This window comes from Lacerta agilis, chromosome 14, assembly GCF_009819535.1.
Source record: "Lacerta agilis isolate rLacAgi1 chromosome 14, rLacAgi1.pri, whole genome shotgun sequence".
In the NCBI taxonomy this organism is placed as follows: domain Eukaryota; kingdom Metazoa; phylum Chordata; class Lepidosauria; order Squamata; family Lacertidae; genus Lacerta; species Lacerta agilis.
In genome coordinates this window covers 33034091-33061437 of record NC_046325.1, presented here as the reverse complement: position 1 = coordinate 33061437, position 27347 = coordinate 33034091, and the positions used below count along the sequence as shown (strand labels likewise).

Here is a 27347-nt window from a genome sequence, read left to right as displayed (position 1 = left end):
CCGTTAAGCCGCTTTCCCCCACCGGGGACTCAGCTGTGCGGCCCACAGAGATAGCAGCCCGGCCTTAACGTTCAAACTTTTCAAGGGAAGGGAGAGCAGCCAAAGGGCGTCCCCACATTCAATCAGAGCCTCCTGGAGATTTCCTGGCCTGCTGGGAAGGAAGAAATAACTGCTGTTTGCACACGCTTGCTGCTGTGAAATATCCAGTCAGCGCTCAGACCTGCAAACGGGTATGAGAAATTGATGGTCTCGAAGGAGCCTACGGGGGTGTCAGATCATTTCCACTTGCAGCATGACATGGGGTGGGGTGGTCCCGCAAACCCACCTTTAGGCTGGATCCAAACGTGCAGCAGAATAAGAGAGGGGGTGGGTGGGAATGTGGGGTAGAATGGACTGGACCAAAATTTCACATGACTGATGGGAGATAATTGATTTTGAATGCTCTCCTTTGTATTTATAAAAAAAAAAAAACACCTGCGAGTAGAAAACTAGGACAGGAGATACAGAGCTGGCTAGAATCTTTATCCCTGTCACTGCTGGTTTTCTACTGAAAGGGAATTCTTTGCATGGGGAATCACGGTGCCCCACACTTGCAATCTGGAACAGTACAGCCCGCTGTATCGTGCAGGACCTTTACCACCTCACAGCAGGTGCCGACCACGCCCTTCAAGGCTGCATGGAAGCAGGAGGCTGAAACAACTAAGAAATTACGAGTTACGACACCATCTTATGGACTAGGGCCTTGTGGTTCACGGAGCGGCAAGTTGCAACGGTGCGCTGGAAGATCTTACTGCCCCTTCCCGGGGCCACATTAACACTGTATCCGTTCTGATCTTCCCGACTTTGCCGTGCGGAAGGAGGACCTGGGTCAAAACGGTCCCGGGGAGAAGAGAAACATCCTGAAGGCATGTGAAAGAGGGGCGGGGAGGGTTGGTACCAACAGCGAGTCACAAATCTGCGATCCCAAAGGCAGTTCCTAATGCTGGAAAAGGAAAGGGGGTTATGGTGGTGGTGGTGGTGGTCGGCGGCAAGGAGGTGTCCACACTTCTCAGAGAGGTTGGTCCAATTAAGTGCCCTTAGGAGGGGTCCATTTCAAACAGCTGGGATCCATGCTTTTATTGCTGTTAGACCGCTTGGCCTCTTTGGCTATCCATTCATCGATAAGATCCTGAAAGAGTGGGGGGAGGGAGGGAGAGAAAGGGAAGGTGCAGGTTAAAAGTCTGGGGGAAGCTGCTAACAAGATGATAGAGCTACGTCGAGCATTGATAAGGATGCCTCTAAATTCAAGGAAACAAACACAGTAGTAGTTTTGTGCTGCAAAATGACCCAGTTTAAACAGCCGGGGCTTCCGTACTAGGAGAACTCTCTTTCTGTGTAACTGCCGAGTAGTAACTTCACTTTCCACCGAGCAAACATGGAACTCCATTTTTGAGAATCTGCTGGACCTTTCCTGCTTGTGTGTTGTGTTTTCTGCAGGTCGAATTTTGTCACTGGGGGGGTTTCAGGCTTGATGTTTTAGAGGGGGACTGCAGGAGGCTGAAATATCTGGGTGTTTTAATGCTATGCTAGAGAGACTAGAGATGGAAGGAGAAGAAGACAGAGAAGACTTAACAAAGGAAGAAGGCTGAATTTGTTGATCTCTCCACATTCTGGTTATTGTCTTAACCTGATGCTTGCCGAGCCCCATCACAAATGTAGCAAGGAGGCTTAGCAGTCAGGGTTTTCTCCATACTAGCTAAGTAGCAATTAAACATTTGAGGATGCAACCGTAACCACAGTTACTGGGGAGTAAGCCTTGCACTGAACAAGTGAGACTTACTTGTGAGCCCAATCTTAACTATGTCTACTCAGCAGTAGGTCCCATTGGAATTCAGTGAACCTCACTCCTAAGTAGATAGGGTTAGGTTTGCAGCCTAAGCCCACAAAACTTGTTAGCTAGCAAAAGAAAATATTAGTAGCCTCCTGGGGTGTGACAAAGGAGTGAAAGGAGCCTGTGTCTTCTCTAGTATCCTGCTTGGTGCAGAAAAAGGCTGTAGTGTTCCACCTCCCATTCTGCAGGTTGATCACTCATCGGCATGCAATTCCTTATCACCTGTGGCTACCAGGTGAGTTGACTCTAGTCTAAAGCACTTCCAACGACACGGTAGACAGAGACTGATGGGTGAAACAACATGAACGTCTCCTGAAAGGTAAGTGAGATACACAGTGCAGAGGGAGCCACAAGAGGGTTGCCTTAATGCAGTGTTTCTCAAATTCGGGTCCCCAGCTGTTGTTGGACTACAACTCCCATCATCCCTGACCACTTGTCCAGCTAGATGGGGGATGATGGGAGTTGTAGTCCAGCAACAGCTGGGGACCCAAACTGGAGAAACACTGGCTCACTGGAACCTCATTCCTGCGGTCTGTCTGTACGGCACACTTTGTTCTTTTCAAACTGTCGTGGCTTTTCTGCTCCATAAAAGCAGCTTTGTTGTGACCAACTGGGCGCATGTCTGACGTTGTCAAGAACCAAAGCAGCTTGAACTGGAGCAGCAGCAGCAACCATCACGAGCAGAAATACAGAGGCAGGGAAAGAAAGAGGGATTATGTGGGTGGGGAGTCAAGGAACAGGGAAGCTACACGCACCCACTTTTCCTGGAAGCCACCCCTAGCCCTCACCACTGGCTGGTCACATGCACAAAACAATCCTGCAATAGGTTTCTGCACTAAGCTGGGCTCTCTGCTTTTCATTCACAGCAAATCTCGGGCGACAGAGTGATGCCTTCCTTAGAAATCTCTCGAGAGAAACACAGTGACCCAAGAGAGGCAGAGCTTGCCCCTCTCTTGCAGTTATTAGCCCCACAACTTACCTGCCTCTTTAAGACTAGGTGTTTGCCCTTCCAATACTTGAGCATCTGAAGCGCTTGCAGAGTGCTAACAATGTCAACAGGGTTGACGGCTGTCTCCTGGCTGATTTCTGAAACAGAGAAGCAAGAGTGTGTTTTACTGAGGCCTGGGGGCGAGGGGGATATATGGGACAGACCACCAGCGAGCTCCCGCTGTCTCCTGCCAACTCCAGCTTTAAATGCATGGAAGCTTCAGGACCAAACGTCTTCCAAGATTCCAGACAAGATGCTTGAGAATGATGGCTGGGAAAGGTAGGTTGGAAACAGATGAGCAAAGCTAGCAAAATCTCAGCATATAGGGGGAAGGTAAATAGGGATTCAGCACCCCACGCTGCTCCTTTGGCATTCGATGGAGGAGCAAAGGTGAGAGAAATTACAATTCACAGTTTCGGGGAAGAAAGACTAGAAGGGTTGTTTTCTTTTTTTAAAAAAGGTACTTTGTGCTACTGATTGAATGGGGAGGAAAATCTAGAACCCACCTTTAATGGATATCTCTTTGCCTTGAAAGTTATGCAGATAGCGGAGAAGAACTTCCTTCCAGTAACTACGGTAGCTAATAAGGCCCAGGTCTGAGAGGGGCCTTTCTGGGGAGCCAACCTTTTCTTCCACTTTGGAGAGTAAATAGCCTGTTGAAAGAGAACAAAACAGACTCTCTGGAACCTGAATGAAGTGGTCAACCATCCCCTAGCTGCTGTCAAAAGCTCGTAGCTTCCTGTCAGGTAGTTTTGTTTTAAAGTCTTTTTTTTTAAGTCATTTTCTTTTAACATCACAAAAGCTTGTGCTACTGCAAAGCTAAAGCACCTCCGAAATATGTAGAAGCGACCTTATTTTGGAGGTGGCCAAAATTTACTTCCAAGCTAACAGGCCCTAGACCAAAAGGGTTTGTTATGGGAAGATGGTGATTGCTAAGAAAGCAGCTACGTTTATTTACCTCTTAACAGCTCTGAGACCCTGGTCATACGGCCACTAGGGTTATAACTTTTTTACAACCTCATGCTCCATTAAGATTAGTTAGATGAACTTTTACCTAAAAACAAAGGAATGGATTTTCATTCCCAAAACTCTTGAAAAAAGCTCCCCCCAAAATCAATAAATTGATTTTTTGTATATGTAACTGTATAATGCATTATGTAATATGCATAGCATATACCATATTTTCCGGCGTATAAGACGACTGGGCGTATAAGACGACCCCCATCTTTTCCAGTTAAAATATAGAGTTTGAGATATACTCGACCGCAGATTCTCCACCTGGCGTATAAGACGACCCCCGACTTTTGAGAAGATTTTCCTGGATTAAAAAGTAGTCTTATACGCCAGAATATACAGTACTATAATGCAGGAAAAATAGAGCTTGCAAATTTTCTAACACTTGTACAGTGGAACCTCGGTTCCAAATGTCTCCGTTGTTGTACATTTCAGTTTCCAAACGCCGAAAACCTAGAAGTAAATGCTACCGTTTTCGAACGTTTTTTGGAACCCGAACGTGCGACGCAGCTTCCGCTGAGTGCAAGAAGCTCTTGCAACCAATGGGAAGCCGCACCTCGGTTTTCGAACGTTCTGGAAGCCGAACGGGCTTCCAGAACGGATTTTGTTCAAGAACCAAGGTACCACTGTATAAGGTTTTGTACATTGTGCATTACTTCTTATTGCTTAGAATAAACCGAGGTTGCAGCCTGTCTTTGTTTCTGCCACAAGCACCATAAAGTTCCCGCATCGCTTTGGTTGCACATTCTGCGCACTGATTACTTCTTTCTTGGTATCTGGAGTACGGATGGCTCCTGCTTCCAGTGAGTCTCCAATATAGTTTCAGGAAGTTCCAGACAGCTGTAAAAGTCCTAAACAGTTCCATAAAGTTTTTTTTTTTTTTAAAGTGCTAATACTTATGAGTAGTAACATTGCATATACAGTGATTCCAACTTTCATTTCAGGGTGAGCTTTTTTTCACAACTGAGAAAAATTAGTCCCTAATTGGTTAGTGTTTCTAAGCAAACGTTCATCCCTATATGATACAGGAAATCATTATTTGGGGGGGGGGGGGGGAGACAAAAAGTTATAACCCTAACAACCATGCTGTGTTAAAAAAACCCTCAACTGCTCTGTGTCACATTTGAGGCTATGAAACCGTCTGATTTGTGGCAGTAGGTAAGCATTGGATTAAGAACAAAAGCACGTGTCCATCCACACTTACTGAAGTCGATGAGCATTTTGCCGTAACCCTGCCTCATGTACTGAGGCATCGTCAGGATACAGGAAACGTTGTAGTTGAGGAATGAGTTCTTCTCCTGGAAGTAAACAGTATAGCCGCGAAGGGTCATGTTTGACAAGAACTGATCACATCGTGGCAAAAGTTCAAATGCATGGCTTTTGCAAGCTGATCAAAACAGAATGGCTGCAATGCAAAGAATCACAAAGCTAGTCCTGGATGCCCAAGGAGCCTTTAGACCAGGGGTGGGGAACCTCAGGCCCAGGAGTTAAATGTGACCTTCAAGGCCTCTCTATGTGGTCTTCAAGACTCTTCCCAGGCCACAATCCTCACTGGTCCTGCTCTGAACGGTTTTGTTTGGCTGGAATGCATCCTTGGCCGGTGACAATGTCTCTTGCTTGCTTAGATGGACAGGTGTGGTCTGGATGCAATCGAAAGCAACATCTTTGGCTCCACCCTCCTTGTCCCACCTGCTAGGGAATGTGGCCCTCGGGCTGAAACAGACTCCCTACCCCGGCTTTGGGCCTGCATTTCTCAAACATCAGCTCCCCTTAGGTCTTGGGAATGCCAGCGAAAGCTCTTTCGAACTTAGCTCACACAGTGACAACTTGAATTGGCCTTGTTTGGCTGTGGTGGCCATTTCCCCAAATGTCTGCCTGGGCGATGAGTAGATTCCAAACTATTTGTGAGGGGAAATGCCAAACTAGAAAAGGAAGTGAGTGATCGTAACATTAAACCTCATCCTTAATACCTGTAACAGGATGCACAGAAGACTACTGAGCTAGGTTCTAGGTGCTTCTACAAAGCCCTGTACAGCTTGGGACCAGGATACCTAAAAGACGGTCTTACCCCTTTTTATACCCAATCAATCCCTGCACACTTTAGGAGAGGGCATCCTGCAGATACCATCTTCTTAGGAGGTCCGTTCCATAGGATATACGAATTGGGACTTTAGTGTGGTGACATCTACTCTTTGGAACTCCCTCCCCTTGAATTTTAGACAAGCATCGTCTATATTGCTCAGGGTGCTGTTTTCAAAACCCGCACAAATTGAGAGATGGGCAAAATAGTCCATTTCTCTTACAGAATTTGCTTGTTTAATTTTCTCACCGAAACGGTGCCAAAACGGTTATTTTACCAGCCTATCATGTAAAAATGCATGAGGCAAAACTTGAAAGTGGTGCACTTCCAGTGGCAAATTATTAAAGTTTTTTGATGCAGCACTCCTAGTGGCCATGCTGCACGTGCCAGAGACCAAACTTAAACAGAATCAATAGTTCTAACGGCCGTTTTGTGAAATGGCCTCTCGCACTCCCAGAGAAAGTGAAATTCAAATCGTTCCTGTGCTCTGTTTTGATCAGCATGACAAAGCACTGTATCTGGGAATTCAGGTCAAATGTAAAGGAACGAACAGAGCCCACATCAGGCCTTCATTTTATCCTCACATCACACTTGGACTTATTCCTCTGTCAACAAAACAGAGACTAAGATTGAGATGGAGAGTTTGGCTGCCTGGGCTAACAAGCCCTTACTGAGGAGCAGGCTAGAAGCCACCCTTCTCTGTTTAAAAGATGAGGGTTCAGTCCACAAACCTGATGTTGAACCAATTCTAAGCCAGCAAACCAAGGAGCAGAACCGCCACCCACCCAACAGTCTCTTCAAGAAAGCGCAGCAGACTTATAGTCGGAACTGATCCCACTGTGGATCTGAGACGGTGTGTGTGTGTTGGGGTGTGGTGCTCCCTGCCACACAATGCAAGAGCGCATTCAAAGCCCTGGTTTCTGATTGATATACCACCGAAACCCAGCTCTTATGAACGTTACTGGAAGCAAGTGTTTGCACATGCAACTATAAGTGGGGTGGGGGAGCCTCTTGAATACCAAGAATAACTGGCTCTGTTTGGCATCAGAAGTTTGCATCTGTAACAAAGCCTGAGTAAGATTCCAGTAAGCAGCCTGGCTTTGATTTGCCTTTGGACTATAAGCTTGCTTTCCGCTGTTAACTATATTTCACGAGCCAACTCTTACAGATTCAGTGCCCAGCCTTTGAACCCCCTCTCCAGAGCAGGCCCATCATTCTGATTTAATGCCTAAGTCGTGGCAAGTGCCCTGGTGTGAAGCAGAGCTCGAGAGGCTGTTACCGACCTTGGAGAAATAGCCTATCAGGTGACAGCCGGTGTTGTCGGCTTCCGTCATGACGTAGAAGAGGAAGGGCTCCACATCGTAATACAGGGTCTTGTGGTCCAAAAAGAGCTTTGCCAGAAGGCAGAGGTTCTGGCAGTATATCTGGAAGAATCAGAAGGCATGTCAAAGTGCTGATGTGTTGGGAGGAGGTGGCCAATTCTAGGCACCGCTCTCACTGCCCCCCAAATCCTGGAAAAATCTCTTTGGCCAAATCTGCTTCTTTGAAGCTGTGACTGGCCCATCTCTGGTTTTCTGGCACTGGTCCCAGTACGCTTCCAAACACAATTCAAAGTGTTGGTGCTGACCTTTGAAGCCCTAAGCAGCCTCTGACCTGCAGACCTGAAGAAGCATCTCCACCCCCATCATTCAGCCCAGACACTGAGATCCAGCTCACAGGGCCTTCTGGCGGTTCCCTCCCTGTGAGAAGTGAAGTTACAGGGAACCAGGCAGAGAGCCTTCTCGGCAGTGGCTCCCTCCCTGTGGAAGGCCCTCCCACCAGATATCAACCTTTAGAAGATATCTGAAGGCTGCCCTGTAAAGGGAAGTTTTTAATGTTTGATTGTGATTTTAATATTCTGTTGGGAGTTGCCCAGAGTGCCTGGGGCAACCTAGTTAATGGGTGGCATATAAATAAAAAATATTATTATTATTATTATTTAAAGAAACTGTGGTAGCGGTCTGAGAGAGAGTCTGCTTCAAGCATGCACAAGCATATACATTTAATAAATAATAATAATAATAATAATAATAATAATAATAATAATAATAATAATGCTGGAGTTCTGTGGACACTAGTAAGCCAGGAAAGACTACCTGTCTAATACCCACAAAGGCAATGGAGTTAGACCAATATAATGACGAGTACCATACCCAGGTTTGGGAAGGTCTTAGGGCAAGACATCCTCTATAGCAGTGTTGCTCAACCTTGGGTTGTAGGCCAAAAACATCTGGGGACCCAAGGTTGAGGAACACTGCTCTATAGGACACCCTCCTGTAGCAGGTCCCAGGGTCTTGTGAATGGGCCCCTGCTAGGGTGTGACCTCTCGCCAGATGCCCAACAATGCCAACCCTTGACACTAGCATTTTTCAGACAGAGCTGGGACAGGTTGGGGTGACAGACTTCAAGGAGAGCCAGCTGGGCCGCCTGCCTATGGCCCACGAAAGACAATGTGTTGCACAAATTCTCTCCTCCGAAGTCAACTCCAGTTAAGTATGTTACCTTGTTCTTTTTCCCATCGACTTCAAACACCGAAATGGAGCCTTTGCGGTAAATTTCGTCACCCGGAGGATGCTTCCAGACACATTTCGCCTACGGAGAGCATTGCACAAGCATTAGCACGGTCGCCAAGTGTGACAACAGGCACCGGGAGCACAAAGAGGCGGAAGAGAGAATCGCGAGGGGAAGAACGAGCTACTTGCTAGGGGGGCACAATAACGTAGGAGCAGAAGCAGCTGCACATTTTCTGCTCAGCCAATAAAAAGGCGGTGTGCCCAAACAATACGGGTGGCTGACCAAAGTCCATAAGCATGGTCAAGTGTAGCTGATCTATGGCGGTAGGTCCAGATTTAGTAGTAGCAGAGAGCAAGTTCAAACAGTTCTTTCATTTACAATAAAACAGTTCTTTCATTTATTTATTTTTTAGCTTTAGATTTATCATCATTTACTTTGTTTGTGCTTGTGTGTGTTTATTAACTTCCCAGAACACATTGCTCTTCGACATAATATAATAATAATAATAATAATAATAATAATAATGTGTTTCTTTGTGGGGAGGGGGCTATTGGGTTGTTGTTTTTATTTTTATTATGTATTTTGTGGTTTTATATCTTTATTTTATTCTGTGAGCCGCCCTGAGACCACTGGGTTTAGGGTGGTATATAAATTCAATTAATAATGATAATGATAATGATGATGATAATAATAATAATAATAATAATAATAATAATAATAATAATAATAATAATAATAAATGATCTGATTTGCATTATACAGTGGTACCTTGGTTTAAGAACAGCTAAGTTTATGAACAACTTGGATTAAAACGCTGCAAACCCGGAAGTAGGTGTTTTGGTTTGTGAACTTTGCCTTGGAATAAGAACATGTTTTGCTTCCTGTTGAGTGTGTTCCATTTGTAAATTGAGTCCCCTGCTGCTATGGGAAAGCACGCCTTGGTTTAAGAATGCTTTGGTTTAAGAACAGACTTCCAGAACAGATTAAGTTCGTAAACCAAGGCACCACTGTACAGGCCTTTCGGGAAAGAGCATTTGATAGTCGCCTGTTGCAGGGAGAAAACAGGAAGCTGCCGGCCCTCAAGCGAAATGTTCAATCATTGGTTGGAAGAGTATCCTTTCCTTGGCTAGAACGTTCTACAGAATGGGCTGGGTGATGGGGCAGAATGCCAACTGTGATCAGCTGCAGTGTGGTTCTAAGTGAGCCAGTCCCAGAGGAATCCAGCCCAGGATTTGCTGTACTTGAAAGACAGCTAATGGCCGGACGGTGCCCCTTTGGGTTCAAGATGTGGTGCCAGGCGCTGGCAACTAGGCTTTTTGTGGAGGAAGTAGCAGCACTGCCCCAAGGTTATGGGGTTCATTACTGTGTGTTCTGCTTCCCTCCCCAGATAGCTCGTTTCTGCCCCAGCCAAGGCTGCAAAAGGCAGAGAACTGTTCTGGAAGTAGAGCTAGAAGCTGCTAGGCAGGTGCCAGGACTGGGCTCCAACAGAGTATTGATGCCAGTGTGGCCATTCCACACCAAGCTAGACCAAATAGTGGCATCAGTTCAACAGATGGTACTTCCAACCTTCCATGAGTGAAGGACCACTTCCCTGCAGGGGTACAGACCCCCTGCTGCTTAACGTAAAATATGTTTATGAATGCAGATTTAGAATTTACGGGCATGGCAATCCTGGCGCCTTGATATTACCAGAGAACAGCTTTTGAGTCTGTGTCTGATGCTATTAGTTAGTTACCTTGCGACCAGGATTTTGTGCAGTTCTCCTAGTCGGAGAAGGGAAGTGCAGTTCCGTGACAAGGCAAGAGGGATGAATACAATGGCGTGAATTCGTCTCGCAAGCTTACCATGTGCCTGCGTAGTATCGTCTGGCTCTTCATGTATTTGAGGCAGAACTCGCACATGTAGAGGCGCCCCAGTCGCGCATACTCCTCTGGGTAGGGAGAATGGTACCAGGTGTCCAGCTCATAGCGGCCAAAAGCAATCGTCTTGATCATGTTGCTTCCTTCTGTGATCTGGCCCTGAAGTCGCAGCTTTTCCTATTGAGAGAGAAGGGGAATAAAAATTAATTTAAAAAAAGAAACAGTCCACCATGCTATTTATTCATACGATCTATGCTAGACGCATGTGAAAACAGCAAACATTCCCACCCACCCCAAAAACTCCTCTACAATCAAAACAAACTCCAGTATCGGGAAGAACTGAGTTTTGTATAAGTGATACACAGATTAAGAAAATTCATGCAGAGTTGCTTATTTTGCAGTTTATTTCACTAATCGCAGGGAGCGGCAGAGCTATAAAAAGCATCAAAGCCCCACTCCGATCTTTGGAAATGCAAGTTGCCCCACCCACATTCAAGTCTCTCTTTATTTAGCCTTAAGGTCTACAAACTTGCCACAAACAGAAAACTGAAACTGTTAGGAAACTGAACTCCGCAGCTTGTGAAATACGGAATTGGCCAACTACGGTCTGGATCCATCCCAAGTTAACTGCGCTTTCAAATCCACGGAACTTAAAAGTCAAGACTAGCTGGATCCAATGATTTCAAAGACATTCAAGTTCACACCCTGGCCATGTCTACTCAGCCCCAATGAATTCAATGGGACTTAACCCCCGTTTAGCGCACATAGGACGGCAACCTAATTTAGGCTGGATCAAGCCCAATGTGTGTAAATTCTAATTTAGGTTGGATCAGCAGCTGCAGCCTCTGTCTCCTCTTCCTCACCATGGTGCCTTTAGAACAGCTGTGGAGGGAATTGTCTTCAGCCTGAGGGCAACATTCATAGAATGCTGGAAGGGACCCAAGGGTCATCTAGTCCAACCCCCCTGCAATGCAGGAATCTCAGCTAAAGCATCCATGGCAGATGGCCATTCCCTTCTGAACAACCTTCTGGGATCACATGATAGTGGGGGGTCAGACCAGAGGCAAATGCAGACAGAGAAAAACATGTCATTTACACCTTTGTTCAGTAGTGGAGGTTTTTTTCACATTCACCCTTTCCTCCATAAAGACTTTTTAATGCTTGGTTTTTTTGTTTTTGTTTTTAAATTAGTCTTTATTGTTTAAAAGCATTTACAAAAATGACAAACACAACAAACAACAACAAAGGGAAAATGTTACAAAAGTAACAAGAAAAAAACAAAAGCAAAAGGATTTTTTTTACATAATTTCCAAAATTTAAAACATTCTCACTGTTAAATAAAAAGGACTCCCAATTAGTCTCTCTGTATTTGATATTCTTTACCTAATCTATTGCAGAGTTATACTTTCTTTTCCCAATGTTATCCATTCTTTTACCCATAGTAGCCCCGCAGCTTAATTCAAGATTAGGTAATGCAAAACCTCCCCTCTCCTTTCTATCGGTCAATAATTGATATTTTATCCGGGGCTTTTCCCCGACTTTTTAATGTTTGATATGTTGTGTTTTAGTTTGTTGGAGGGGCTAGGGTAACCCAGCCTGGTGGGCGGCATATAAATACCATCATCAATGATCATCATCATCATCATCCTACAGCCAGGCAAACAAGTATCATCAGAGTTCCAGGACACACTCCAGCCCATCCAAGGTAAGGATTTAAAATGTTCTCACTGCTTGTATAAAATTTCCCAGTGTGTTTGGGGGTCTTAGAGGAGTCTTTTGGCAAGTTAAAAAAATAACAATTCAAAGAGCTCTATTCAGTGTTCACTCAGTGTCTTCACGCTTCTCTGTATTTGCTGCTTCTGTGTCCCAGGCACAGTGGTACCTTGGTTTTAGAACAGCTTAGTTTATGAACAACTTGGAATAAGAGCACTGCAAACCCGGAAGTAGGTGTTTTGGTCTGTGAACTTTGCCTTGGAAGCAGAACATGTTCCGCTTCCTGTTGCGTGTGTTCCGTTTGTGAATTGAGTCTTTCGCTGCTAATCAGAGGCTTCCTGTTGAGTCCCAAGCACCCACGCAACACATAGGTGATATTTGGAGCTTTTTTTTGCTATAAAAAAATGCATTTTTGTTTGTGTGGCTTTTGCAATTTTTTTACTGTGACTTGTTATTTGTTTTAGGGGACTGACCTGTAAATGTGGCTTGTGACTTCGTTTTTGTGACTGTGTGGAAAACCCAGTTCAGCTACTGGTTGACTGTGTGACTGCAGAAATGGATAAAAGCCCCGCATCCAAACAATGACTATCATCAATGCACGTAAGGAAAAAATAATAATTTTAATTTTTATCATCTACAATACTGTCTTATTTATTTTATAGTACAGTACATTGATTATTGCTTTCATTTTATGGATCAATGGTCTCGTTAGATAGGAAAATTCATGTGAAATGGCTGCTTTAGGGGTTGTTTTTCATCGTCTGGAACGGATTAATCCATTTTCCATTACTTTCTATAGGAAAGCACGCCTTGGTTTAAGAACGGACTTCCGGAACGGATTAAGTTCGTAAACCCAGGTACCACTGTAATGCTTTCAAAGGGCACGCCCGCATTCCCTTGAATGGCATTCACTGGAGGCAGGATTCCTTGAGGATGCAGGAGGGCACAAATGGGTGAAGGCGTGGTTAACAAGCAGCTGTTGGGGCTCTGTGATTTCCCTCTGCCCTGGACCCCATTGGCTCTGTGATTTACATCCTGGGCCTGGTTTTCAGAAGTCCTGAGAAAAATCCGGAGACGCTGCCCGCTTGCCTTTCATTTTCGAAGACTGTGTGTCTTTTCTTCCTCTCTCGTTGTGAACAAGATGGGGGCACAGCAGCGGAGGTGAGCTGGCATGCGTGTAGCTTTTGACACTGCATTTATGCTGAGGCTCGAAGACTGGGGTTGTGGGGAGGAAGCTGGTGGTAAATCATGGCTCCCTGGCATCATGGTGGTTAACCTGACTCGCTGAGCAGCTCTGGTCACAGTTAGCAGTTGGAGACGGGAAATCTGGAAGGCCAGTTAATACGCTCCCCTCCCCAAGACCTGAACAACGCAGAGAACTTGGAGGTGCCTGCAGTCTTTTTCAGATTAACTCCCGACACAAATCTTTAGAAAGTGCTGTTCTCAAAGCCGCCGTGGCCATGTGGAATAGGGGCCTCAGCACTTCCATGTGACTTAACAGAAGTACCAAAACATTATTCGGGAAGTGTTGGTCCACCCTCAGCAGAACCCCAAGATAAGCCACGTTGGATCGCCAACCACAGTGTACTTACCCTTTTAATTTGCTCTGTATGCTTTGATCTACGTCCGCCAAAAGTCTCTCCCTAATCTTTTTTTTTGGGGGGGAGCATGGGCCTGAGGGGGCATATCAGAAGGAAAGCATCAAATGAGCTTCAATCAAACATGAAAAAGGATCCATTCTCTTGCCCCGGGGCTTCTGGCACTCTCCAAGCTGGGAAACCGAAGAGACGCAGACTGCACCTCGGGCAACTGCTTTCGGAAGTCTGGCACCTCCTTACGCAGCGAAAGACAGCGGAGTGGAGGCCTACGCTCAGTGTTAACTGTCACGGCGGAAAGAAAGTGGCACTTCTTCCAAATGAGAACACTTACGAAGCTGTTTCATCTTCTCACACTTTTCAGCGCCAGTCCTCAGGGGCACGTCGACACAGCCATCCACACCCCAACAGCAGGGCCAAGAAATGCTGGCTCAGAAACAGTGGGGCTGGGCATATATGTCTGCGTATCTTGGCTTCCAAAGATTATGGCACATGTAGTTCTGCAATTCTTTCCTCCAGGCTTTTCCCCCTTCTATTTAAACCTTGAGCAGCTCGGTCTGCTTTGAGCAGAAAATGGGCAGGCCTAGAGAGCCTGCTTAACCCATGGCACTCTTGTCGTCTTGCAGCTCAAAATTGCTCTATTCAAGCTGCTTTTTCACTCTGGGGAGGTGGGAAGGAGCCACCCCATCCTCTTCAAGTGGAAAAGAAGCTTGGGGAGGGATGTTTTGAGCTGGGAAAGGACCAGGAGGGAAAGGGTGCATATTCCCACCTGAATGTCTTCTCAGGCACAGTCTCCCACCCCAGCCTGCTTTGAGTTTGAGACAGAAACAGAATGATGCAACTCCGCTTAAGACGTAGCTTATGCCTCAAGCAACCTAAAACCTGCATCTCCAGATAGGCAGTGAGGTTTCAAAAGCATCGTCTTTTCTCTCTAGGCATTTTCTCTCTGGAGGTCCTTTGGCAGGACCAGCGCATCCACAGCGAAACTGCCATTCAGCTGACATAGCCCCAGTACGACTGAATCCATGTTCTGCTGCCATCGGCAGGTTAAAAAACTTGTTCTGCTGCCCGAGTTTTCCCACACAATTGAACGGTCCACTTTTCGCATGCCCCTTCGTTGTCATTTTCAAAAATGTGTCCTTTGTTAGCATTTTCTTAATTATTATTTTTTTAAAAAGAAAAAAGAAAACGGTGTGAGAGGCTGGTCTCATTGGGAAATGTGCTTTGATTATTTCATCACAAATCTAAAAAGGGGCCAATGCAAAACCATTATGTGACATTTGTCGCAGCTCTTAGGGTGCATTAGGCTCCCTCCAACTGCAACTGCAGTGTCTTTAATACCTGCCCTTCGTCCAAGACAGGCTTTCCCAAACTTGGGTGTCCAGCTGTTTTGAGACTACAACTCCCATCATCCCTAGCTAACAGGTCCAGTGGTCAGGGATGATGGGAGTCGTAGTCCCAAAAAAAGCTTGAAACCCTGGTCAAAGACGTAGAATTCACCTGCCCACCCCCCCACCCCCGGCCACAAGGAGGGAAAACTAAATAGATTATTTGATGCTGGTAGAGAGATTGTAAAAACAAAAAAAACAAAACCAGCTGTGTACCAATCACTGTTTATGAGTGATCTAAACTGCAAATACAATGGTACCTGAGTTTACGAACTTAATCCGTTCTGGAAGTCCGTTCTTAAACCAAAGCGTTCTTAACCCAAGGCGTGCTTTCCCATAGCAGCAGGGGACTCAATTTACACTCAACAGGAAGCGGAACATGTTCTGCTTCCAAGGCAAAGTTCGCAAACCAAAAAAACCTACTTCCAGGTTTGCAGCATTCTTAATCCAAGTTGTTCATAAACTAAGCTGTTCTTAAACCAAGGTACCACTGTAAAGAAAGATACGATAAAGAAATTTTGGGGTGGAGAGAGGACACTAAGAAGATAAGAATAGGGGAGTGACCATAGTTTACCTTGATCAAGGCCACAGCAGACAGAAGCGGTCCAGCTTCCAACAAATGGCCTGCTGTATCTCTATACTTTTAAAAACGGTTTTATTTGTAAGCTGTCTTGAAGTGTTTCCTGAAGGGCAATAGATACACTCTAAAAATATAAGCAGATGCACAGCAGATGAGAAGCTGGCAATCTTCTTTCATTCTGCTATGTGAATGGTTCCACGGTGCTCCTTTATCTCCTTCTGCTGTTCTGTCATCAATACACTTAGCCTTCAGTTCACATTAATCTAAAAGCGTCAATGAACGGAGAGGTGGGGCGTATCCCGCACTTGGAAACCGAGATCCGCTCCTCACTTCTTCAAGGTTAAGTCTGGTAACAGTGGGAGAGGCACTTGCTTGCGGTCCCCATCCCCACAAACAAAAGTGGGGTCAAGAGCTCTGATTCCCAGGAAAAACAGCAACTGAAACGGACTAGCGAAAGATTGGGACCGCTGGGCTGAGCCAAGCTCGGAATACTGAGCACATGTGTAGTAACAGTAACTTAGAAGACAAAAAAAATCCACACACAACTCCTCAAATACCTTGTTCTCAGAACCGAGGAGTCAGAAACCCACAACTTGGACCCACTTAAAGATCCACCATTGCTTCTCCAATCCTCCACAGGCTCAGGAACCAAGAGAGACCACCAAGATTCTACACCACACGGCTCTCTCCGTCTGTTCTGCTGATTTTCAGCTTTCTGCCCCCTGCCTAACTGTCTTCCTCTCACAGCCGCCATGATTGGTGAGGGCCTACTACCAAATGCCTCCCGTAACAGTTGCCTCAGATTCTACGTTACCCTGTTTTCTCCCTCCATGCGATGCATATTGTTGGATTTCTGAGCCCTTTTGAGGAAGGAGCCCATTTATTAGTGGTACCTCTGGTTACGTACTTAATTCGTTCCAGAGGTCCGTTCTTAACCTGAAACCGTTCTTAACCTGAGGTACCACTTTAGCTAATGGGGCCTCCCGCTGCCACCACGCCGCCGGCGTGCGATTTCTGTTCTCATCCTGAGGTAAAGTTCTTAACCCGAGGTACTACCTCCGGGTTAGCAGAGCATGTAACCTGAAGTGTTTGTAACCCAAGGTGTTTGTAACCCAAGGTACCACTGTACACAACTGCTGCAGCCCATCTCTAGGCTCTGAGGATACGCCAATATACTTTTCCTTCTTTTTGCTCACTTCTGCCCACCCCTTGCTCAGAAGTCTGATTCTGTCCAAACGGAGTCACAAGCAATTCACACTCAGCTTAGTACAAAAAAAGAGTACAAATGGTTTTACTTCAAGCCTAGAAGGTGGAAGGATGTGTATCTTACCCAGCCCAGTCCTCTTACCAGATCCTCAGAGGCTCTTGCTTGCGCTCGCCGGAATAACTCGAGGTCGTACTCACTGGTCAGATTCTCTAGAAGGGGCTCTCTGGTGTTGCCGTAGGTTTGCCGGTGCTCCTACAGCAAACAACAGAAACGATCTCTTAAAAATAGCTTGCCTGTCCTGGGGAAAGTGGATCCCCTCAGCCTCCACTCTCTGCCCTTTCTTGCTGGACAGCAAAATTAATACTGGCTCCTGCTCTGAGGGAAGTAGAAGGCCGAGGGAGCCTGGAGAGCTTCATGCAGGATTGCTTGTAAGGACAAGAAGTGTTGTGGGCTGTTGTGAGTGCAGAAGCAAGGAGTCAATACAGAGATGAAGCATATACAGTAGTACCTTGGTTGTCAAACTTAATCCGTTCCGGCAGTCCGTTCGACTCCCAAAATGGTTCAAAAACCAAGGTGCGGCTTCTGACTGGCTGCAGGAGCTTCCTGCACTCAAGCGGAAGCTGCGTCGGACATTCGGCTTGCGAAAAACGTTCGCAGACAGGAACACTTTCTTCCGGGTTTGCGGCATTTGGGAGCCGATTTGTTTGGGAGCCAAGCCGTTTGAGAACCAAGGTACCACTGTACTGTATCCAGTTCTAGGTACCACATTTGAAGAAGCCTGTGGATAAGGGGCAGCCCTCCTCTGTATTGTTGGAACTACAGCTTCCATCATCCCTGACTGCTGGCTGTGCTGGCAGAGGCTGATGGGAGCTGTAGTTCCGCGACGTCTGGAGGACTACAGGTTCCCCACTCAGTGGAGACCGACTGGACCGGGAGGCAACAGATACAGTACAAAACACAACTCCTACAAAGGGAGGTTGAAGGAACTGTGCTTAACCCGGAAGAGGAATGGAGGGAAAATCTACAGAAGCACTCTCTCAACTGCTTGAAAGGCTGTCAGACAGAAGAGGGCGGAGGCTTGTTCTCTGCTGTCCAAAAGGGCAGGACTAAGTCCAGTGGATTTAGAGGATAGATTTTGATTGAACATTAAGAGAAATATCTTAATGGTAAGAGTAGTTAAGTAAGGGAACCAATTACCTAGAGAGGCAGTGGGCTCTCCCTTGTTGGAGGCCGTCAATTCAGAGGCTGGGCAGGAACCGGATGGGGTTGCTCCGGCACCTAATTTCCTACATCGCACAGGGGGCTTGTCTGGGTGGCCTACAAGCCCCCCCCCCCAACTACGGCCTCGCGCAGGGCCAAAGGACACAAAGGTCTGCATGCAAGAAGGGATGGGAAGCAGCAAGGCTGGAATTCACAAACCGAATCGAAATAACTGGAGGAGTGTTTAGCTCATGGCTGCCTATTCTTGTTTTGGTTCTTTAGCACTATGACCTAAAATCTTGGGATCAGATGCAGTTAGAAATTAACGCCATGACATTAAGGGTGTCCTGATTCTGCCAAACACACACTCCACACACACACAGAGAGAGAGAGAGAGAGCACTTCTGTACCATGTACTTTTCCTTCTGCTCCTTAGTCAGCCCAACATTCCTCTTCTTCCTCATCTCCGCTACTTTCTCTTTGTACCTTAGCTGTCTTTCAGTTGGTGCCTATACAGGAAATGAGAAACACAGGACATGCATAAGAGGTGGCAACCTGCCCAGGATCCTGAGCCCTCTGACCCCAAAGCAGGCCAACTATTGCTTCATCTGCTGTAACAGAGATGGGAAGCCTGGGTGGCCCCTCCAGGTGTTGCTGGACTACAACTCCCATCATTCCTGACCATCAAGCTGTGCTTGTTGGGGCTGACAGGAGCTGGAGTCCAGCAACAACCTGGAGGGCCACAGGTTCCCCAACTCTGTGCTATAGGCGACACCTTTCTGACATGGAATGTCGCATATGCAATATGGCACAAGCGTATACTTTGCATGGGTCTGGCAGCTGAAGTGTGTCTGTGCTGAAATGGATTCTTGCATTCCATTCCATACATAATGGGATATGTGTTTCTTTCACACACAACACCAGCTCATGTAGCAAAAAAATACTCCGAATCTAACAGCACTAAGCCAGCTACCAAATTCCATGGAGACGGGGTGTTGGCTGTGGTGTTGTGAAGTCCAGCTGAGCATGCCCAGAAACATTCGCCTTGCCAGCAATCTGGCAGGTGCAGAGGACCATGGCACTGTCAGATTTCTAACCTGCTATTATTTCGAGTATGCTTTTGTGGGAGTTCGATGCTTGCCTATTGCACATCCATGTCATACAGTCCAGACCATCCCTTGCAAACCAACATGAGCCTGATCACTGGGCACTATTGCTGGATGGCAGAACAGGACTCTTGCCACACTGCATTGTATTATGTGTGTTTTATCCCGGTATAGCAAGATGGTATCAAACCAAGAGCCTGGTATACTTGGGACCATGCTTGAAAAATATCAGGGATTATTTACATGTCCCTCACTTGGCAACAGAGAGATGACTATGAGAACTGCCGTCAGTGCAGTTTGAAAGGATACAAATCATATTATAATTCATTAAATTGGTATACTGCCCTATACTCATAAATCTTGGTGGGCTTTCACACATACCTATCGCTACTGCTGAAGGATGAACATACACAGAGTGTAAACTCAATCTAAAGAACCACATCCCACAAACAAGGCACAAAGCATGAATTCTTTTCAAGTTATCATGGGGAAAGTTATATTTAATTATTTTTAACTGTCTTCTGAATCTATGATCACTAGAAAAAAGATGGTCCTGTTGGGGTGTCAAAGCCAGTGCATGCTTGATAAAGGTGCAAAAGTAAAAATGTAAGATGGAAGTACCTGATGTCTGGTAGCATGCCTGTTGTTATCATCTTGTCGGTGAGACAGCATTCTGTCCTCGACTTGTTTATCGCGGCTCTGCGCTCTCACCTTGAAATCCAGAGAGAGATCGTATCAATCCTTCCCTCCTCAAGGCATGCAAATTCTTGTTCAGATAATGTAAGAACAGTCCAACCAAAACCACAGTATAAGAGAGTTAAGGTACTGTTGGCCTTGAGCCCAGGCATCTCTGAGGATTGCAGGCAAGAAAGGAACATCCAAGGAGCCATAAGCCCTCAATTCACAATGGACCAAACAGCATTTGATGTTTCAAAAGAGAAGTGGCAAGCTACACAGTTCCATCAGGAATTTCTGCCCCAAATTACAGGTGGGTTTTTAGATTTCATTGCTGTACTGTATTTCTGTATTGTCTTCTGCCCCGGGAACCATGGTGGCTGAAGATGTAGGGTATAATTTTACAAAATAAAGAATAATTTAACTAATTCCTACACACCCATTCAATATGAGAAAATCTGATCACCTCTCCCTGCCCCATCTTACCACCTCAAGTTCATTTCAGCAGTTACTACCAGAGTCCCTAGGAAATAATTTCTTAGTCACATGCAAAAAAAGACTCAGAATATCACGCACAGAGAGACATTTGCTGCAAACGGCTGGTGTTCAGCAGCATACTAATTTTTTAAAAAATCTTAACTTTCTTGGAAAAACAAAACGAAAAGGAAATTTGTAAATTGAAATTTTGAATACCAACATAGACTCACAAAAAGCCTACAAACGAAAGGTTTGATTCAAGTTTCAAATAACCATTTTAAACTTGAATCAAACCTTTCGTTTTTAGGCTTTGGGTGAGTCGAATCATAGGTGTGCTGGATTTTTGGACGGTCATGCACAAGTCTGAGAACAGAAATTCCCACATATGCTTCAAACAGCGTGCTTCCCGTGAGAATTTTGTCCCCATGTTTGCTTCTGTGTCACAAATCACAACGCTCAGAGGAGAGGAACTGCACCAGTCTTTGACAACCTGGTGCTCTCCAGATGGTTTTGACTACAGCTCTCATCAGATCCAGCCAGCACCACTGATAGAAATGGTAATCCAAAACATCTGAAGGTCAGCAAGTTGGCAAAGGCTGTACTGCACATTACATGGCCATGCTGTGTGTCCAAACATTGAGCACCGCTTCTCTCCTGCAAAGCAGCACTGAAAAGAGGAGAGACAGTGGGTGGGATGAACTTGGCTGAGGTTCTCCCCCCCTCCCCATGCCATTCCTCCTGACTGATCTCTTTCCATTGCCACAAGCTCATTTTCCAAGAGAATAAATTACCTTGCATTCGTCAGCTGAAAGGTTATGATACAGTGGGCATCCAGATATGGAGAAATGCCGCTCGTGTTTTCCCGTCAGGTGTCCTGTGGAGAGCCGAAAGAACACGCCTTATGGCTGGTAACAAGAAAGGGCACATGGGGGATTTGGGCAAGAGGAGAATCCGCTGATGAAATCTCAGATCATGGAAGGTTCCACCGTACCTAATGAATTGCAGCCGGGCGTGGGGCATTTCATGTTGAAGTTGTAGCTCTCGTGGAATCGGCGGCGTTTGGGACGATGGGACAGGTCACTCCCCGAATCCTTCATGGACATATCCTTGGCGATACTCTCATCGTGAGACATGTTGGGACTGGAGATGTCAATGTCGGACTCGGAAGACGGGGCGTTCCCAGTCGGCGTGCGGGGTGGGGACTCGTCATGGTCAGCGGCGTTTTTAGTGTCTGTGTAGAGTCACAACGTTACAAAAGTGAGCAGAGCCCAATAAACTGGGGGGGAGGGGGGAGAGCAAGAAAAAAGTCCTCCACAGAATCCCTTGTAGGTCAAAACGCCAGGCCTAAAAAAGCAATAATGTACTAGGAAATGTATTGTCATTCTCCTGACCGAAACTGTCAGGGTGATCTTGAGATGGAGAAAGAAATCAGAGGGGCAGATAAAAAGTGATTTCCACGGGGCATCATCTCAGCTATGCTTTCACTCTCTTTGGGATCAACACAGCAACTAGTACGGTATTTCGAAAGCAGCCTTGGCTAAGATAGTGCCCCTCAACCTAACCTAGAAGTCATCAAAGTTCTAAAGAAATCCAATGAAGAACATGATAGAAATAAATTCAGCATGATCCCAGACTGTGCCAGTTTTAGCCACTCTACATCCTGCCCAGCCATTTACAAACCTCGATCTGAAAAGTCAACCACTTGCTCCGTTTCAGATCCTGACGAGCGGGTCTGTCGAAGGGGATATTTCTTGGGAGTCACGGGTGTGGGCTGCTGCTGGCTACGGGTTACCCTCCGAGTGGAATAAACAGGTTCCTCTGCTCCAAACGATGGTGGGTTGCGAACCGGGCTGGAATCTAGTTTTAAGAGGATGGGGAGGTAAGGAAGTGGGGAAACACACACACACAAGTGTTTCACTGGGAGAAACCATCTGCAACACTCACACTGCAAAAATATCTGCCCCCTGCACGGAATGAGACAGTGCAGACTGCCTTCCCAACATCAGTATCAGTTTTGAAGATTTAAGAATTTTAATATAGCCAGGATTTTCAAAAGGACATAAGGAGCAAAGAACAGCAAGGTCATAAATGAGCTTCTTTCCTATACCACTCCATGCCCATGCCCAAGTTCAGATTTTGAGTTTATGAGAGCCAGTGTAAGTTACGGATGTGAGCGAGCAGATCCTGGGTTCAAATCCCAACTCAGCTCTAGTCTCAGAACCACTCTCTCAGCCTCTCTCTGGAATATAGGAATAATACTGGAATACCCGACATTTGCAATGCCTCTCCTTGCTGCTTCTTTGCATACACCAAACAGAACTCTGGAAATCCTCCAGGGAGGCAGAATCCTAATTATTGACCCATCAATATCCTCAACTTGATGTTGAAGCTCATTTTAAAGGTATTATTTAGAGGTCATTCTCTTGCAGACTGACCTGTTGCATGTCCACAAGGTGGTTAATGCAGAATGTGCAATGGCTTACAGGGCTTCAGGTGTGGGTGGGACTAAAGCTAGCATGTCTCCAATTAAGATTTTGGCTGTGTCCTGCATATAGTGTGGGGAGGGGAGGGCAGACACCAGCTTATTATACAGCTCATGCCATTTGGAATAAGGCTTAAGACCAAACATTCAAACGCTCTACCTTGGGAGCTCTGACTGAGCCTGGCGGAAGAGCGAGTCACACGCGCAGACTGGCGTGGCGTCCCGTCACTTTCTGAACTGTCTGTGTGCTCTGGGTCCGTGGAGAAATCGGAGTCTTCGGTTCCGTCAGAACTGCTGCCTGCATTCCTCTGAAAGGCCAAAGACTCAGCCACATAAGCAACATGCATCATTTATCTGGGGCCTGCTCCTTGAGGAGCAGCACTAACTAAAATGTTTCAGAAAAATGGATATCGTAAACTAGAAAGTATTGCACACTGTGCTTGTAGAAATACCATGCCAAAGCAGAAACCTCTTACAACGGATTGGAACAAAATGCTTAGGCTAAAGCAGTGATGAATCTCCACACATCCACAAGAATATTTCTCTCTGTGCTCTTGCTGTCCAGACCGTGCATACAGCTATATGTGAGTGTTCATTTAGTACAGTATATGAGATTGCAATAAGGACACGGGTGGCGCTGTGGGTTAAACCACTGAGCCTAGGGCTTGCCGATCAGAAGGTCGGCGGTTCGAATCCCCGCGATGGGGTGAGCTCCCATTGCTCGGTCCCAGCTCCTGCCCATCTAGCAGTTCGAAAGCACGTCAAAGTGCAAGTAGATAAATAGGTACCGCTCCGGCGGGAAGGTAAACGGCGTTTCCGTGCGCTGCTCTGGTTGGCCAGAAGCGGCTTAGTCATGCTGGCCACATGATCCGGAAGCTGTACGCCGGCTCCCTCAGCCAGTAAAGCGAGATGAGCGCCACAACCCCAGAGTCGTCAGCGACTGGACCTAACGGTCAGGGGTCCCTTTACCCTTTACCTTTATGAGATTGCAATGGTACACGGTGACGGTACTGATCTCTGATTTCAGTCAAGAGAGATTGCATAGGTTAAACCGAACTCTCCAGAACTTTGTCTAGAAGGCAACAGGAACAATCCCATCAGAAGAAATGAGCTCTGTTTTATGCTGGCCACAACTTCAAAACAAGTCTTTAGCCTGAGAAGCATATTGTGCCTGCAACCCAAGTCTCACGCTCATTCAGTCAACACAATAGGGGAGGATATGGTACAGTGCATTAGCAAGCTGCAAGTGTGCAGGCAATTTTTCCTAGCATAAAGATATGTAGTGGTAAAGAGTCACCTCCTTGATTTCTGTTGTTAAAAAGACACGGGACCAAACAAAAAGTGGCAACTCCACCCAGTCTGTGTATACCACAATCTTCACATCACAGGAATCAACACACTCTGAGCAAAAGTCTGTTTTTGCAATTGCCACCAAACAGGGATGAGCTCTCAAAACCCAGGGAACAAAAGCTATAGCTGAACAATTCATCCAGGGGCACACAGCAATCCACTTAAGACTGAAAGTTATGCAGCAAGGATGGGAAACCTGTTGCTCTTCAGGTGGACTCCATTGCCCATCAGCCCTGGCCAGCACAGCCAACAATCAGGCAGGATGGAATTTATACTCCTACAACATCTGGAGCGCCACAGGTTCCCAAGCCTACTACACAGACTAGCTTTCCTCGAGTCTGAAACAAACACTATCTTTGTAGAAGCAGCTGCCACACCTTTTAAATAGCCAGCCTAAAGCCAATAACTTTTTTCCTTTTTTGCCAGCACAATGCATCCTTTACTACAAGCATGGCAGCCTATTCTCTACTCTGCAGGACAGAGTAGCAGAGTTTGGCTCTTGAAATCACAGTCTGTTACTATTGGCATCAATTTCGAACCTGTCACAAAACAATTCTCTTTTTGTAGGATCATGACATTGCAACATACGAAAGACTGTTCACCCATCAGCCACTTCCCACACATTCAAGAGTTGCTGCAGTAGGGCAGGCAGAAATATAACAGGTGACAGAAATGCAGTGATAGGGAAATCTGTTCAATTACTACCTGTAGGGGGTGGGTGGGAAAGGAAGGAAGCTTGTACACAATCCAGGTACACAAGCAGAAAGCAACCCACCTCACACACAGCTGGTGCAATATAGTCAGTAGTCAGAGCAGGAGCAGACACCTGGTTTGTTGCACAGAGGGGGGCTGCAGACCAGATGGTTCTACAAGACACTCAAGCATGTGAGACAAGCCAACACACTGCAGGGAAAGGCAAACATCTCAATTTGGCTTCCACTGCAGGACTGAACAAGCATAAAGAATAGCCCTCCTCTGACTCACGATTCTTTCAGGACCTTAAGTTTGACCATGAGAGCAAATTCCCCCATCATGATTTCCAATTTCCATTGTAATTCCTCCCACTTAATTTTCTTGTTTTTTTCTCTGACTCTATTTCACCACTTGTAATGATGTGTGTGACCCAAGAGGGATACCAGGGAAGGGAAAGAAAATAAACTACAGAGTTGCAGGGAATAAGGATTTCATTTATATAGCACTCCAAACAGAGATGAAGCTGGATCTTTGAATGCTACAGGTGCCATCCCAAATCATTTCTGATTATGACTGGGGCAGTCTGTTGTTAGACAGTCAACCTTTTTTCTGTTGAGGGCCACATTTACTTGGGTGTAATCTACTGTGAAGCTGCATGAAATGAGGTTATTACTGGTTGCTTTAAGGCAATCTGCACAAGTAACAAAACTGGTCTGCTAAACGTTTTATTTTGTTGCTGTGAACCTTTAGCAAAACAGGCACTTTTTAATAAACAGACTGATAGGATCAATGAACAACCTGGAAGGAACAGATGCTACAGCAATGCTGTTCTAAGCAGGTAGGAATCGGGTCAGTCCCCATGGTGTATATGCAAGTGTGTGTCTCATGAAAGAAATACATTTTAAAAAGCAATATGAAGATTGAAACTTGGAGCCTTTCAGGCTCCTTGTGAGCAACATCTGCATACAGTATTTAACATGTTGTGGGCTAGAAATCTGCTCTCTTAAGTTAGATCTGTGCAGGGTAGCAAAACCTGGTTCTTGCCCAAGTTAAAAGACTTGATGGTTCAAAACCAAGACTGCAGCCCAATTCAAGATACAGCTACTACAAAACATGTCTTATTATTAAACCTCTTGGTGAATTCACATTGCAGCCTCCCTCCCTTTGTTGCAAGAGACTATGCATAGCTGTCAACTTTTCCCTTTTTTTAAGGGAAATTCCCTTATTCTGAATAAGATTCTTCGAAAGAAAAGGGAAAAGTTGACAGCTATGGACTATGGCAAGTCCTCTAAAAAATGTGTACAACTCCTACTCTCCTGAAATAAGACTAATTCTATCTGTACTTAAAACTAGATGCTGTAGTTGCAAAAAAAGCCTTGGGTTTGCAGCCAGAATGATCAATCCTTTTATACGTGCAGACCGATTGTAAGATTTACTTATAAGCAAGCCCTACTGAATTGCATGGGACTTACACTCAAATAGGCACAAAACTATAGCCATAGCTGTTACCCATCCCCACGGCCCAGACCATCTTGCTTGCTGTGTTTTGAACCCTCTGTGCCATTTCCCCTCTTCTCCAATCATAACAGCGAGGAGGAGGACCTTTACGCGACCCTGTCCCCCAATGGGAAACGGAGAAAGGAGAGAGGGGCGGGACCCCGTGGACGCCAATTCAGGCCAGAATGCCCGGCCAATCAGCAGCTACTTCAACACCCGCTCCTAAGGCACATAGCCAAGTATGAAGTCGTTGGGAACAGGAGCGACGGAGGAGGAGGGGAAAGGAAAACCGCGCCAGTAGGAAGTGATAGGGAATGCAGCCAATGGCATTTCAGCCGCGGAGCCAATGAGCAACGAAAGGAGGCGGGACAAAACAATCACCGAAAGGGTGGAGGGAAACAAATAACCGTTGAGGGTGGGGGCTGCGCTTGACTGATGGCGAAGATGGCCATAGAAGTTGCGGCGGGAGGCAGCGGCGACCAATCAAGATGCAAGATGAAGCAGGGGCTTGAAGGCCTACGTTTTTAACTGGTTTTCGAGCCTGGTGGTCTATGCAGCTAAAGGAGAGGAGACGGGAAGGGGGTTTGGCTCGGTTTGCGCTCTCTCACCTTCCTACGCGACATCCTCGGCGGAGGAGGCGGCGGAGGCAGCGAGGGTGGCTGCGCCCCGGCCGCCGCGTTGGCTCCGGCTGTATCCGTGGTGACTGGCGTGTCTCCGGTTCTCCAGCGCTAGGCCGCGCCGCTTTGTTTTCCCTTTCCCTCCAGCTGCGACCTTTCAGCCGACTCCCTTCACTCTTCCGCCGGGACACACGACGGGGATACACACACCCCCGTCCTGCCTGTCACGTGACGCAGACAAACCTCACCTCACGCCGACGGCGCTCCGCCATCTTGGAGTCGGGATTGGCGCCTCCGAGAACCAGTCGCCAGTGAAGTGCCGCGGCCATCTTGGTTGTGGGCAGCTCCTCCACTCGCTATAGCGGGGGCGGCCATTTTTGAGGTGGGCACCATTGGTGGTTTC

General features: G+C 46.3%; 1 protein-coding gene across 3 annotated transcripts; it reads right to left on the bottom strand.

The window, feature by feature from the left end:
• KAT7 (lysine acetyltransferase 7) lies at positions 1-27347 on the bottom strand. Of its 3 annotated transcripts, none has more exons than XM_033169019.1 (15): positions 26936-27332; positions 22948-23095; positions 21986-22162; positions 21297-21536; positions 21097-21179; positions 19775-19864; positions 18458-18556; positions 16971-17099; positions 10350-10541; positions 8494-8583; positions 7236-7376; positions 5077-5170; positions 3365-3511; positions 2850-2956; positions 1-1168 (listed from the first exon to the last, which is right to left on the bottom strand). In XM_033169019.1, the coding sequence occupies exons 1-15, from the start codon at positions 26948-26950 to the stop codon at positions 1067-1069; spliced, it is 1854 nt and encodes a 617-aa protein (XP_033024910.1). In that variant the 5' UTR covers positions 26951-27332; the 3' UTR covers positions 1-1066. The 3 variants fall into 3 exon arrangements, with proteins under 3 accessions (XP_033024910.1, XP_033024911.1, XP_033024912.1); XM_033169020.1 differs by having other exon boundaries at positions 16989-17099; positions 26936-27327; XM_033169021.1 differs by lacking the exons at positions 1-1168; positions 2850-2956; positions 3365-3511 and having other exon boundaries at positions 5169-5277; positions 26936-27347.